The sequence below is a fragment of the Numida meleagris genome, chromosome 18 (assembly GCF_002078875.1).
Source record: "Numida meleagris isolate 19003 breed g44 Domestic line chromosome 18, NumMel1.0, whole genome shotgun sequence".
Lineage (NCBI taxonomy): Eukaryota > Metazoa > Chordata > Aves > Galliformes > Numididae > Numida > Numida meleagris.
In genome coordinates, this window is record NC_034426.1 from 7,690,458 (window position 1) to 7,705,228 (window position 14,771).

The 14,771-nt window shown below is 37.8% G+C and overlaps 1 protein-coding gene across 4 annotated transcripts in view; it reads left to right on the forward strand.

The window, feature by feature from the left end:
* The window catches only part of BRIP1 (BRCA1 interacting protein C-terminal helicase 1), a 107,795-nt gene that overhangs the window by 40,914 nt on the left and 52,110 nt on the right, over positions 1–14,771 (forward strand). For 3 of the 4 annotated variants that reach the window (XM_021416116.1, XM_021416117.1, XM_021416118.1), the window contains exons 17-23: positions 4,880–4,992; positions 7,156–7,238; positions 8,055–8,381; positions 9,120–9,947; positions 11,777–11,850; positions 12,607–12,685; positions 14,267–14,488. In XM_021416116.1, the coding sequence (XP_021271791.1) occupies positions 4,880–4,992; positions 7,156–7,238; positions 8,055–8,381; positions 9,120–9,947; positions 11,777–11,850; positions 12,607–12,685; positions 14,267–14,488 (1,726 nt within the window). Of the gene's footprint in view, positions 1–4,879; positions 4,993–7,155; positions 7,239–8,054; positions 8,382–9,119; positions 9,948–11,776; positions 11,851–12,606; positions 12,686–14,266; positions 14,489–14,771 lie in introns of those variants that run through there. The other variant, XM_021416119.1, reaches the window with a different exon arrangement.

The window sequence follows — 14,771 nt, forward strand, 5'->3', positions numbered from 1 at the left end:
AAGCGTTCGGAGGTTGCGGTGTTACATAAGCTTCCCATCTCTTTAACACTGGGATTAAGAGCGAGAATAGTTGGGAAGCATTTAGTCATAAAATACCTTGTGAACGCATAAGGCAGGAAATACAGCTTTGCATAAAGTGGTAGTGCTGCTTTTCTTCCTCTGAAGGTACTGCTGCCCAGTTGGTAGACACTGGTATGTTGTAGTTTGGGTTGTTTGCCTTTACTTTTATAAGCGATATCTCATTTTTAATTCTTTCGGACTACAGGGAAACAAACTGTCTTTTTCCATATATAGTTTCTTTCTTGCCGCTTCCATGATATTTTGTTTCTGGTTTGCACGTTTCATTAACTTTTCCTGGCTTGGATTCCATCTTCCTTCAGCTGCAGCACTGGTGGTGTCCCACGGCCACCGGGTATCTGTCCAGGAGTCCTGCTTGTGTGCAGCACTCTGCCAGCATGACAGCCAAGCTGCAGAGGTGATAGCTTTGCTTATGGTGTTCGGTGTTTTCAGAGGAAGACAAATTTCTAAGTTTGTGTGGAAATACTCCTGCAGAGGAGGTCGCCCAAATTGTTTTGGAGCTCGTGTGGCTCCGTTGCTCGGAACTGTTGGTTTGAATTGGAAGCCCCTGCAAGGGGCGGCCCTTGGAGGGGGACAGGTGATTCACCTGGTAAAGAGACTTGTGCAGGATGGAGCTGCAGCACTAAGCACTGTCACCAACCCATGTCATCCTTTCCACAGTACACGGCGTTACTTTGCTCACAGTTGTTGTTTTTTTTTTTTTAATGCATTGTGTGTGAAAGCAGAACAGTGTGTTATTTATGTATCTGATTGCCATATTTAGATACATGAAATTGTTAGAATGGCCTTAAGAAGTAATTGCAATATACAGAGTCTAGTTTTATAAACTTTGGTGGTGAGCATTTGCTTATTTCATACTCTTATATGTGTTAACACTGTGCTTGGAATGCCAGGAGCATTTGAAGATAATATCCTACCATATCTTTCTCCCGTGGGCTAATAAATTGAGGTGCTGTGTTTAGATAGGCAAATGTTGTGCCTCGCCCACGTCTGTATACATGCATTACTGAGTCTTAAATCTCACAGATGATGTTGCTACTTAGAAAACAAGGGGGGGGGGGGGGGGGGAAGTTAAATGCTGTACCATTTAATGCTTCTTCCATTTAAGCCTTCTCACATGTAAAAGAAAAAAAGATTTTCATGTCTTTTACTTTCCCACACTTGCAGACTTTTATGATTACTTGGCATTCTTCAGGAGGAAAGGGGATGGCAAGCATGTTCTTGGAGAATTCTGGTTATTGCTATTTCAGGTGGAGAGACTAACTGGGCACATGAGGTTTTTAAGAGGGTAGATTTGCTTAAAAACCATTTTTATGTCTTCTTAGGGGACAAGGGGTGAAAGCAGGGAATGAGGTGGCCACCTGAATTCTTGTTAGTTTTCAGGAGGTGGGGAATTAGATGTTAAACACAAATGCATGCTGTAAAGTTCACTGCGTGATGTAGGCAATAGTCTTCATTTCCATTGCTCTTTGTCCTCTCCTAAACCCAGAGAAACAAGTTACTGAAATGCCAGAAAACATTCATATCCATTTTCTGTGTTTCATTTCCATGGAGGAGAACGCTGAGGAGATGGGGGCATGAGTTTCCACCTGTGTCTTCATGTCCCTGCCTACGTGCGTGTGTGTATCAATGCAGTTCCCAGCTTATTTGCCTTTGTCCTTCCAGCAATTGACTCCTTAGCCTAGCACAGCGCTGCTGGGCGCTGATCTAAGGGCAGACCTTGGTAAGGAGAAGAATTTTGTTTACAGAAATGAAAGAACTCGATTCTAAGGGGAAAAAAAAAAGTCTCTTTTAGTTTCATGGCTTTTTGTCTAACCATTGATATACCATGGTATTTTGGGGGTCAAAAACACTCTTTACTCTTCTGAGCTTCATGTCACAGGCTGGCAAATATAGTCCATAGTAACTACAATATAAAACAACTTGGTTACTTAATTATGTATCACTTGAATTAATCTGGGTTTCTTCAGGTGAAGTACTGTTGTTTATCCTCTTTTTTTTTTTCCTGAGTTGTCAACACTTAAAATGTAATATAAGGAGCATTATTGAATGTTTAATGCAGTTGTTGAAAAACTCGCTTGTTTGGATTGGGAAAAAAAAAATTCAGAAATTCTTCAGAGTTGTAGAAGAAATTGCCTCAAAAGATTTTTCCAAGTCTTAAAGAGGAAAGTTTGTTCGTGGCATTTACTTCTTGTTGCTATTTCTCAGTTGATATTCCTTAGTGAAAGATGTCGAACTAATTAAGCATTAAAAGAACGAGCGGTTAGCAGGTATAATGCTGTTAGACTTCAGTAAATGTGAATGTGACCGTGACCTCCCAGATAGATCAAAGCCTAATCTGTCTGACAGCTACAAGATGGCAGAGCTTGCCACGGGCCTTCTGCTGCTGCCTGCTGAAGCTATTTGTCTGTAAAGCATGCCTGATAGCTAAGAGTATATTTTTAAGGATGAACAGGTAAAAGTAAAAGGCTGTCTTTTGACATTTTAACTAATCCCTTCTAGCCCGTGGTTTACTGCACATTTAGGATATTTGCTAGCAGGAGGGACTGGCTTTTTCACATATGCAACATGTCATTTTGAATCGGGCGTTGATTTGATGTTTGATAATGTAAGAGTTATACAATGAAATAGATTCTGATTGCATTAAAATGACATGCCCTGGCCTTTTACCTTTCGTAGACTTATAATGAAAAGTGAACTCTCAGCAACGTAAGTTGTCATCTCATGCTGAGACATGATCGTCAAAGTGAGAAAACCCGAGGTTTATTTTCTGTTAACCCTTTGTTCATTAAGATAGAACAGGCGTTTTACGTATTTAGACCAAGGCAATACTGATCAATTCTTTTCTTTTTTTTATAATTTGAAAAACGAAATGCCATTGCTGATGGGGATTACAAGTAGTGTACATTTGCATAATGCTAATATGTATTGGAATGTAGTAACAGTGTATTTTATTTGTGGAATAATACATCGTAATGGAGACGATCTGGCTGTTCTGCCTTCTCCTGTTCCCAGTTGCCATTGATGAGGTTTTAAAGACTTCAGTGAAATTCTCCAACCTCATTTCAGCTGTTGAAGAGTACCCTGCTGTTTCTCCAAGTAGCACTTACATATGTGGAAATGCTCAGTTATGCTTTGGTTCCTTCTTAAAGAATGGTATTAATGTTCCTAAGCTGCTCAGAAGGAGCCATCTCCTGTTTTGAAAATTACAAAGGAGACCTCATCTGCCAGTCAATAAATTCAGGGTGACTGGAACAAATATTAAATCTGTGAAATCAAACTGAATTTATTTTCTGGCTGTAAAGATTGAATTTGTAAATTTGACAGGCAATTTAAAGGGCATAAGTACATAAAATAAAATTTCTTATCCAAATCCAACTTGAAAGTTACCTGTCAGAAGAGGTTAGAAGTCTGCTGTTTTCTCTCCTGAAGCGTGTCCTTTCACTTGTCAGTTTAGAAAGGTTAATACTGTACAAAAGAGCAAAGGAAGGACCCTTTCTGGTGTAGTTTTGTTTGTTTAGAAAAAAATTCAACAAACGCAACCATCGCCTCCCCCACAGTAATGAGAAATTCTTTTGCTCTATGTTACACCGTGTATTATGTTCAGTTAACCAGTTCTTGCCCCAGTTCAGATCCGGCACTGCATGTGTCGTTGTCCGTATGATCAGAAAAGGGAGTCGAGGAATTTACTTTGCAGTTGATGTCAGAGCTGCCTTTGGAGCAGCTGGGAGAGGCCGCTGCTTGTAAATACTTCCCAGCCTGAAGTCCTCAGTCGCTTAATATTGCATCATACAGTGAAAGGTAGTGGCCAGCAGGAGCTCAGCAAGTGCAGTAACGCTGCTGATCGTAACCGGGCAGCGCAAGGCAGCTTCACTCTGGGGATACTGTTGCAGTTTAAGCCAGTTACATGGCCCCTCAGGTTTTGCTTCCAATTGTGCCATTACAGTGTATTTTCTCTGCACTTCAATTGTGCCTTGAAAGATTGAGTAGATACTAGAACGCTCTCCGTCTGCCTCATATGAGCTGCGAGTAATACGGGTACTAATGGTCGAGTGTGGTGGAATTCATTCTCTTGTGGCTAGAGCAGCTTGCTGCCTGCTGGGTACTGATGCTGGGTAATAAGGCAGTGTCCTGGCATGCATTCTGGTTAATAATTGAAGTACAGGTCCTGGCAACCAGCATTCAGGGGGGTTCTGCAGCAAAATAGGTTATGGAGCTGCTGTCTTCTGGAGCTTCCAGCATTTCCTTTTGGCACAACAGAGGGGTTCCCAACTTCGTAACCCGCTGATTGCAAACCTGAGCCTTGCAGTTAAGGGACTCGTTTGGCCGTGGATATTTGAGACCTTTCAAATGTTTTATGGTTAGAAATGTTCTGTGTATTAAGTCATTGTTGCTAAAGCGCTCCTGAAGTGTTTATGTAATACAGGTGCAGTCTTCTGTGTTGTGAAATTTGTACTGAATGTTTTCAAATTCCAGTTGCTTCATAGCAGACCTGAAGAGACATTTCTAGTTTATTGTATTTGGTCCATTTAAACTGCAGTTATGAATCAGTTGCATATTTTGACTTTGGCAGCCTGGAACATTGAAGTCTTTTCTGTAATTTTGGATAAATGATAACTGGACAAAACTTGGGAGACTTTCTGTGGGATCGATGTTGTTTCTAATCTATTTTATCTAACAAGCTTTCTTTTTTTCCTCATAATATTCAATGATTAAATCAGTCTTTGATTCTTTTCCCGATTTAGAATATTTCCTTTTCAGAATCGTAATCCCAAACAATATTTTGTGATTTCTTTCTTAGGTTGAATTAAAGAGGAAGTACAATGATCAGCACAAAACTGCAAGAGGCCTTTTACCAGGGAGCCAGTGGTATGAAATCCAGGCTTACAGGGCACTGAACCAGGCCCTGGGAAGGTGAGATAAACCCAGCGTGATTAAGAACATACGTATTTGTAGAACTTTTTGCTTGTGACGTCTTCAGTGTTTAATTCCTCATTATTAACGCAGGGGTTAAATCAGACCAGAAAGCTCCTATTGCATAAATCAGGTGTTCAGCTGCTCCATACTGGCAGCTGTCTGCTTTTGTCTGCTGTGCATTTGAGCGTTGTTAGAGTTCAGAATCTTCATTTTTCGTTCTGTGTAGTTAGGCTGCAGGTTTATTTGTTGTTACTCCAGATATACGGAAAGGAAAGCATTTGCAGAGGAGAAATAATTACTGGGCTTATAAGCCAAATGAAAATTCTTAGGTCTTTTCAAATGTGCTAATTATACTATTGGTGAGCTTAGAACATTTTTTAATGTTTAGCCTACAGTATTTTTGAAAGGGATAAATATATATATTTTTTTTTCTCAGCCCTTTGCAAAAGGTCAATTCAATTATCATGCTCGCTGATCTCTTTCCAGATTTAGAAGTGGTATAGCTTACTTTCTCAAATGAAATAATTCCCTCAAATTTTATTAATAGGATAGAATTAGTTCATCCTTCCCCAACAAAGTTTACCATACACAGGGGTAGCTATGTCAGCTATATCTACCATAGATGCTGTACATGTATGTACGATGTACATCTGTATGACAGAGGCACAGACACACATTTATAGACAACGTGTAGTGATATGAATGAAGGTTTAGAAACCAAATGGAGACAATATAGTCTAAGTAAATAAAATCTCATTGTAAATTCTTCTTACTGATATTTTAGATTGCTCTTAGTTATAATTACCTAAGAAAAAGCTAAAAGAAGTGGTGGAATGCTAATAGTAAGAAACTAATTTGAAGCTTCGTCACTGTGAAATAAATTTTAACTTAATTCTAGCTTCAGTGAAAATTGCCTGTTGTCTCGTTTGTCATGTGAATGAACTTGTGCTAGTCAAAATTTAACAGGAGAAAATAGACTTCTGTTCTGAAATAAACATGTACATGGTGTGCAGTATTGTTGGACTAAGTCCTTACTGGCTGAGGTTTGGTGAAGGATGACAGCAAATAATGATGATTTTTATAAAAACAGAACAGCCTACTAAGTTGATATAAATCAGAATATGGCTTCTTGTGACAGCTCCAGGAAGTAGTTGCTGCAGATGCACAAACAGTAGTTGCTGCAGATGCCTGCAGGGATGGAAGTGAGCAGAAGCATGCTAGTCCACAGTCTGGCACTTTTCTCTTAATTCAGTGCTCTTACAGTATACGAAGTAACACAAGTCCATGAAATGAAATAGCAGCCTTTGGGAATTGAACAGATGGTGTGTGCAGCCAGGTGATACCGTGCGATGAATTCCTTCAGTGCATTCCTTCTCCTAAAAGTGCAGGATGTCTCTCCAGTGTGTGTCATTCATCTAAACTACGAGTTAACGCTTACCCAAGCAATGCAAAATGAGAAGTGGGATGAAGTCTGTTTCTGAAGGAAGCTGTGGTAGCTCTTCTCATCGTGGAGAGACTTCAAATAGAAACAAATACTGTTTCTTTGGAGAACCAGCCTTGCCATTCTGTTTTAAGCCCTGACCATTACACATGTTTTCATGTACGTTTGTAAACATCTTCAAAAATTGTCCTCTTCTTAAGCAGTGGGGTAATAATCCTAAACTGTCACTGGCAGATTCTTTTCCATATTTCACTCATGTTATTACTGGGAGGCAGTAAGGAAATCCAAATAATGTTTGCTTTATGAAAATACATAGGTACTTTAAAAAAAAATACTCCACATGCTTGCCACTGCATCAGAGTTCATTTTCTTTTCTCCTTTTTTCTTACATGTTTCCTCCTTTCAGTATTTAATTTATCCAGTTAAGAGTGGAAAAGAAATATGCAGTTTGATTAGATGCTGATATTTCTTTGGTTTTAATTTGTTTTCAAATAGTAATGGAAACGAAGGAAAATTAAGCTTCTATGATATACTCTGGTAGTGTCTTTCTTGCATCCAGAATGAACATTACTTGCTGCAAGGGAGCAGGAAAACACTTTGTATATTTTTGCTTATCTCTGCAGGCTGACTCTTGGCAATTTCTCCTGTCTGATCCCCATAGATTTTGACTAAATGGTCTCTAATTATACCTACGTTCTTTTTTTATTGCTTGCCTGTAGGTGTATAAGACATAGGAGTGATTGGGGTGCCCTGATCTTAGTTGATGACCGCTTCCGGAATAACCCGAACAAGTACATAACTGGTAAGCTGTTTAAAAAAAAAAAAATCATCTTTCTGGGAGAGTTCCTATTAACAAATCAAGATTACAGAAATATGATTGTGCAAATACAAGTGAGGAGGTAACAAAGTATGGCCATTAAACTAAAAATCTGCAGCTGGAAAGAAATTGCTTAGGAGACAATGCAATATGTGTCTTTGTTCCTGATTTGTTTGGGAAAGACGTCTATGAGGGAGTAAACAGAAAATGCTGCTGTGCAGTCAGCAGATGGAGCTCAGCTGCCATGGTACAAGTCAAAAGATTTTCTGGCATGTCTTTTGCACAAAAAATACATTCAACTTATATACTTCTGGCTTCCTTAGATAATATTAATATATTTGCATACATATGCATATATGTTATGAAAAAGAATATTTCAATGAGCTTAAAAACATCGTGTTTTGATAAACAGTGAAGCTAATTTCTACTTCAGTCTTGTGTGTTCCAGCATCACCTGAACAGATATTTGGCTTAGGACTTCTGCTGTTTGAGAACTGTAAAAGCGATTGCTGTATAAAAGCATATTGCATTATATTTTTGCTAATGACAGTTGTGGCTATTTCTGAATATCTTGCTTAATCTGAAATAAAGTTGTAAAAGCTTTGTTTTACTTAAATTCTAATAGTTGTCACACCTTTTTAGTACAATAATAGCTGTACTCTAAGTAAGTTGCTTTTTAATAATTCTTGATGAGAAGAAAAATGAATACCCAGGCATAAAAGCAGAGCATATATAGTAGTAAAAGCAGGTATATATGATGTAATTTTGTGATAACGCTTTTTTTTTTCTCTCCCCCGTTAGGATTATCTAAATGGATTCGTCAACAAGTCCAGCATCATGAAAATTTTGGTAGTGCACTTGAATCCTTACATGCGTTTGCTGAAAGAAACCAGAAAGGCATTGATTTTTCGTCACAGTGTAGCAATGAATTTTTCCATGTACCTTTAAATTCAAAAGAGCTGTCATCAACTTCTCAGCAGGAGGCAACTATTCACCTGTCACCAGATGTTCCTGTTAAGAGTGAGGAGCAAAGTTTGGTCCCAGAAACTCATTTAACTACAACCATCAACTCAATTAATCCTGAACCATCAAGTCAGCCGAGTAATATCACAGCAATAATGCAACAAAGTATGTTCATTTCCTGTGGGGGGGGGGTAAAAAGACTTCATTAACAATTTCAAATGTTCAGTCATATCTCTCTTGGAAGAAACAAATATTTCTTAAAATTATTGAAATGCTGTGATGCAAAATAATTATTCACAAATGTATGGGAGCTGTGCTCAGCATACTGCAGTGAGTCTTGAAACAGTTGACAATGTTTTAAGCTTGTAGTACAATCAAAACTACGTTCACTTAAATGGATTTTGTCATTAAAAAATATGAAGATAATTTAAAATATGCTCGAAATGTGTGATTTTGAGCATTATTGCGAGATGGGTGCTTTGATCCAAGCTGTATCTGCTGTTTAGATACAGTGAGACTCCTTGTGTATAATCAATTCCTGTAACAGCTTTACAAGCAATTATCCATCCATTCCTCCATTTTAGGAAAGCTTATCATTTCACTTTGAGTAAGATGGATGTAAATAACGTAAGAGAATAAAGAGTAAAAAAATACAGATTTTTAAATCCATTCGTACATATGCTCTCACTTTACATGGGCCAGTTAATCTATTGATTTCATTAAGACAATTCATGTGCAAAGATAGTTGTAACATCTGGGCTTTTGTTTCTATTGGATCTTAATGAGTATTATAAAATATCTGCAAACCTAATAAAACAGTGGTAATTTTGATGTGCTAAACGTGCTGTAAATCAGCAGGGGGAAGGCATATACAATTAATTAATGTGTTGTGATTTTTCACAGGTGGCCAGAAAGCTGATGTAGAGAGTCATTCTCACAATGCAACACAAAGAAGAAAACATATGGACTCCACACCCAGAAGGCCTGCAACAAAAACAGAGAGAGAGAAAAAGAGTGATCGGACTAATTCTGATTTTATGAAAGAACACCGCTGCTTTAAACCACTGACTTCAACACCTTTGCCTGCAGCCACGAACTGCGTGTCCACAGCGAGCAGCAAACAAAGGGAGAATGTGAACAGTGCTAGTGAACTTATTGATGGTGTAAATCAATGCCAGTCATCATTCACTTTAGGACATAAACCAAGTGTACCAGAATCACGTTTGGAAATAACTAATTTTTCAGTCAGAAATACAGAGGCTCCAGTTGCTGAGGAGCACCTTGATGAGCAAAAGCTTCAAATTGAGCCCTGTAGTGAGCTTCCTTCAGCAGGAGGGAAACCTGAACTTTCAGTGTTAGACATATCTGCAGAAGATGAGGATGGGGATGAGAGTCTCTACTTCACACCCGAACTCTATGATGATGTAGAATCAGAGGAACAGAAAACGAGACCGCTAGATCCAGATGAGAATCAGATTGAATGTGGAAAACCCACGGTGGCCGATGATCTTTTTGTAATCAACGCCTCGAAAACACTAAGTGAGACAAAAGAAACGATTAATGATGATGGCAGAAACACAAGCTTACATGGAACAATGCTAAATGATACCAGTAAGAATAGTGCAGTTAATATTGAAAAGATGACTAGTGGAAAAGAAGCAGAGCAGGTAGAATCTCAAGAGATGGACACCAAAAAACGGAAAATCAGTCTTTCCAGATCACGAAATAAAGGTGTGTCATCTTTTTTACTGGGCAGTACTAGCACATAGTGACAGCTTCCCTAGGAGATGTGATGAGCAGTCTTTACAACATAGCCTCACTGCAGAGCAGTGATTGCTTTCCAGTTCGCATTCCACTTCATATGCTGTTATCAGGCTCAATATTTCATTTTGTTTTCATTTTTCACTGTGCAAATTATGCAACCTGCAGTTATCTGCAGATATGAGTAAGATGCTTCACCCTAGCTATGTGACCAAAGGACAGATATCACGTGTGGTAAATTCTCTTGCTTGAAGGGTGAGGAGAAGGTCTGTGTCTTACAGGTTTTATTGGTCTGCCATCAAACGCAAACAGTTGGGCTTACATCAGAAAGCAAAAAATCCATATAAAGTTAGGATTTTCTGCATTTGTTAGGGTTTTTTATCAAACGTGTATAACAGCATCTTTGCAGATCAAGTAATACTGTAGCTTGAGAATGGATACTGAAATAGGTATGTTCTTCAGTACCTGCTTCCCTCAAATTTCTTATGTCAGAACGAGTTTATCAGAAGCTGTGTAATAGTAGTATTTGCACACTTGATGTTTCATGATGATAGGCTTCTAAATTAGTCTTTCTTCATTTTATATGGAAGTTGAGGTTTCTTTAAAATTTCCTTTTGAGAGGATATAATCTTTGTGGGGGGGGTCGGATTTTGTCTGTATTCATATCAAAATGAGGACTCATGTATTTGCCCTTGATGCACATTTTCTATGCCATATTTAACAATGTGAATTTGTACATAACAGACTTCAAATCTGCCTCAGTCTGCTTTTTTTTTTTTGATCATTTTAAAGATTTCTTTGATTTACTGCAATCAAAACACCAACCAAGATTTTGCTGTAATAAAATGTCATGCATGATTTTCAGGAACAGATTGTTTGTTTCCATCATGTATTAATATGCAGATTCGAAGTTTTTACAATTGTTTTATAGCCATTTATATATTCTAAATGAGAGCTGAGTGAAATTTTACTGGTCATTTTCCATAGTCCATCTAAATAGCATTCTGATGTCCACCTCTACAAAACTGTGAATGTATTCATGTCAGAAGTGATTTAAATTGTCTCTCTTCTTTACACAATAAATACAACTTTATAAAATTAGGTCCAAGGATGGGAAGAATATTGTTCAATTTCATTAACGTGCATTGTCATGCAGTATTTACTGTTTGGTTAAGCATTTTCTTTTGCTGGTGCCATATAAGGATCATGGTTAGGTTTATGGAATTCTCATAATCATCGGGTACTGATGGTTTGTAACTATGTCCATACTCCCACTTGTTAGGGGAGAAGGAGGCTGCAATGTTGGGAGCCATTTAAACATAAAACATATCTAAAGATAAGCATAGCTAATTTAGATTTAAATTTAAGTGATTGATTGAATATCAGGACTTAGTAAGGTGGTTGCAGTTCTCTGTAGAACTGGCTTCTGGACCAGAACTGCCCCACAGGAGATGGGGGGGAAAGGAGAAGGGGGAAGAGGGGCAGTTTCTTTTGGTGTAAAAGCTGTATAAATTCTATCTTTGTTTGTCCTTCTACCTGACTAATTATCACATAGAATATCGTCATGGTAAGAATATTTGTTTTCATTTGTCAAAATATTTATGGCAATTTAGAATATTAAATGGAGTACCCTGCTGCCCAGTCTGCAATGGGAATGGAAGCAACATCAGTGAACCAACTCTCCTAGAGTTGTTTGATTTCCCAAATGTCAGAAAGCTAAACTACTGAAAATTCTTCTTGTATGTAATAGGATGGTGTGATCTCTTATGTCTAATCCTAATATCTTGACTTTATTAAAGGATTGAAAGTTCAGAGACAGTACAGAAGAGGAAAAGCTACTGTTAGGGCAAGTGGCAGCACCCGTGAAGGAAAGGTACCCTGCAGATAAAGTATCAGTGTTTGAGTGATTACTGCTGAATGTTAAGGTACAGAGGAAATACAATCTAGTGTGTAATCTTTTAAACGATACATAGATAAACACACAGCAACAGTGTATTTGTAATTGGTGTGGTTTGCTCTAGGTCTTTACACTCAACAGAAACCTTTGTTTTTCTTGTGAAACAAAAAGGTCCATTGTTACCAAGTTCTGTTAACATAGGTAAAAGCAACAGCTATTGACAGCATACAGACTCCAGCTTGCAACCCGCTGTAGATGGGATCCCCATCTCAATATAAGCCATGCTTCCTATTTCTGGTTCAAAGGTAATTTTTAGGGCAGGATTGACAGTTGGATTTAATGATGTTAGAGGTACTTTCAACCTTAATGATTCCTAGACTGGCAGTGTAAGAACATAATCATACTGAAACAGCGTTGTCAACCATTTTTCAAGGTTCCACTGCAAGATTCCAACCTAAATCTTTGACAGTCTGCAGCATTGTTGGCTGTAAAATATCTCATTTTATACAAAGCTATTTCTATTTAGGTTAGGTTAAACATTTTTAGCATGTACTACGTTTTGAGTTAGTATAAATGATAAACATAGATTTCAATAAATTTGAGCATTTCATATCTCAGGTAGTTTTGATAAATTTCTCAATGTGCTTATATTTAAAATACTTAAATGTACATAGATGCACAGCTAGTATATGCAAAGGACTATTCACATTAATTTGTATATTGGCTTATTAGAAGGAAAACCACCAACAACCTTGCAAGAAAGGACTTTATTGTATTATCTGTGGAGCAGAAATACTACCAAAAGCAGAAGGTAAGAACTATGCAACTGGTCATTTGTTTCAGGCTGGGAACTGTAGGACTCTTAACCCTTTTTTATTTTAGAATAATTGGTTAATTTCTCTACTGGAAATTGTACTTGGTATTTTAGTGACAGTAAATTAATGAAGATTTCGAGACAGATTTGTCTGGCTTGATTGTGTTGCAGATATATTGATTTATCTCGAAAATACAATGGGAATCTGGGTGGCATTGAAGAGTTAACTGAAGGCAACTGGTCCTGGCATTATGGGAGGCTGAAAGAGATTATTTGTAACACAGTGGCCCATTCACTGGGGTGTGTTGCTTCTCAGGATTAGGTGTTAATTTGCTACCAGTTGGGGTGAGAATGTTGGTAGTATCTTGGCACTGTAACTCTAGGAAACGAATGAAAGTTTTAATGAAACCGTCAGGAGTTTTACTGACAAACTGGAGGATCACACTGCTGTTCTTTGCTATGTAACCTACCTCGTATTAGTTCAGTTTGCTCTTTTGCCTACTGCTGGCACATTTTAAGAAATGTGAACTAGATGTGTTCTACAATTGTCTCGACTGTTTTTGTGAGGTTCTGCAGTTTGGGAAGTCTAAAAGCTGATACTGGTAATAACTGTTCTACTTTTTAAAAACGCCCTGCATTTTCAGTCTAATAGGCCATGTGTGGTAATGATCTAATTGTAGGGTGTTGTCATCGGTTACCTGCAGGAACAATTAGAAATAAGTGCTTCATACACTTCATATATGAAATCATTGTCTTCCAGGAGAATTTAGAAATCTTTTTATGCTAGTTGTTTTAGTGATGATTTAACTGGTCCCAGTTTTACAAACCGAAAGGTAAGAAGACACTTGCCTTCGTGTGCATTGAAGTACATCTCTGGAGCTTGAAAGAAAGCCAGAAGGCTGAAGTTTTAGGTGGTGCTAGAAATGATATGAAGATTGAGATGGAGAGATGAGCAGAGACCTGTTTCTTGCCCAGGGTTATGCTTACAGCAACCACTATGCTATGGGACCTGTAAGCATCCTTTCTTTAAGGCCCCAGAAGCTCATTAAGTGGTGAAACAGTCGAACTGGCATCAAAGAAGAGATAGTAGCAAGAAGAAAAGCTCTTGAAGCAATCTTGTGTGTTAAATGAAAACACTGAGAATTGCTGTGGTACTTTAATGCTAACAGTTACCCCGGCGTCCATTGTCAGCAAGAAATTTAATGCTGTTTAAATTGAATGTCAAATGTCAGTTGATGAAAATTAAAAAAATAATAATCTGCCATGGCTTGAAGAAAATTTAAAATAAGTGACTTCATTCAAAACGAATTCAAACTCACTGGTCAATTTGGGAGTAACAGCAAAAGGAAAACTATCTGTTGAAAAGCAAATTTTGGATGCGTTAAAAAAAAATTAAATAAGGCCCTCTTCCAAGGTCTATTTACATTAATAGAAGTCTTTTCACTGACTTCAGTGAGTATTGGATCAGGGCCTAAATTACCTTCTTGTAAATGTGGAAAGTTTGCAGTATGTTCGAACAGTACTGTATTCAAAACCATGTGTATATGTAAGTCTTATACCCCACTTTTTAAATTGTAGGAATTTTGAGAAAAGCTTGGCATGGTGATATTGAACGGAAAATTATCTTGAAACTCTTCAGAAATACTCATGTAAGAAGTAAGGAATCCATTAATAACTGTACCTGTGAACTAGATGTCACTTCAGATGATGATAATATGATGTTGGTCATCTCAGATGTTGCAAGTCTCAGTCATCTTAAAGGAACTTTGAAGATTTATCAGACCCCAGTGAAAAGCAAAGGTAAATTTTACTGATTACTGGTAAATACCACTTAGCATTTGTCAAGTCCTTTAGCTTTAAAAGAAATACTTTTCATTTCCTCCAGGTACCCCTGATTTTGGTAACAGGTTTTTATCTCCCGATCTACATATGAAATTTCCTTCTATAGAGAGGACAAGCGCAAGTCTTTTGCCCTGCTAACACTTACTGTCCAATATACTTACAGAAGTTTTGCAGATATTTTTACTGGAAAATGTTTACGAGCCAAGAGAAACATCTGAGCTTTCAAAAAAAAGACTGTAAC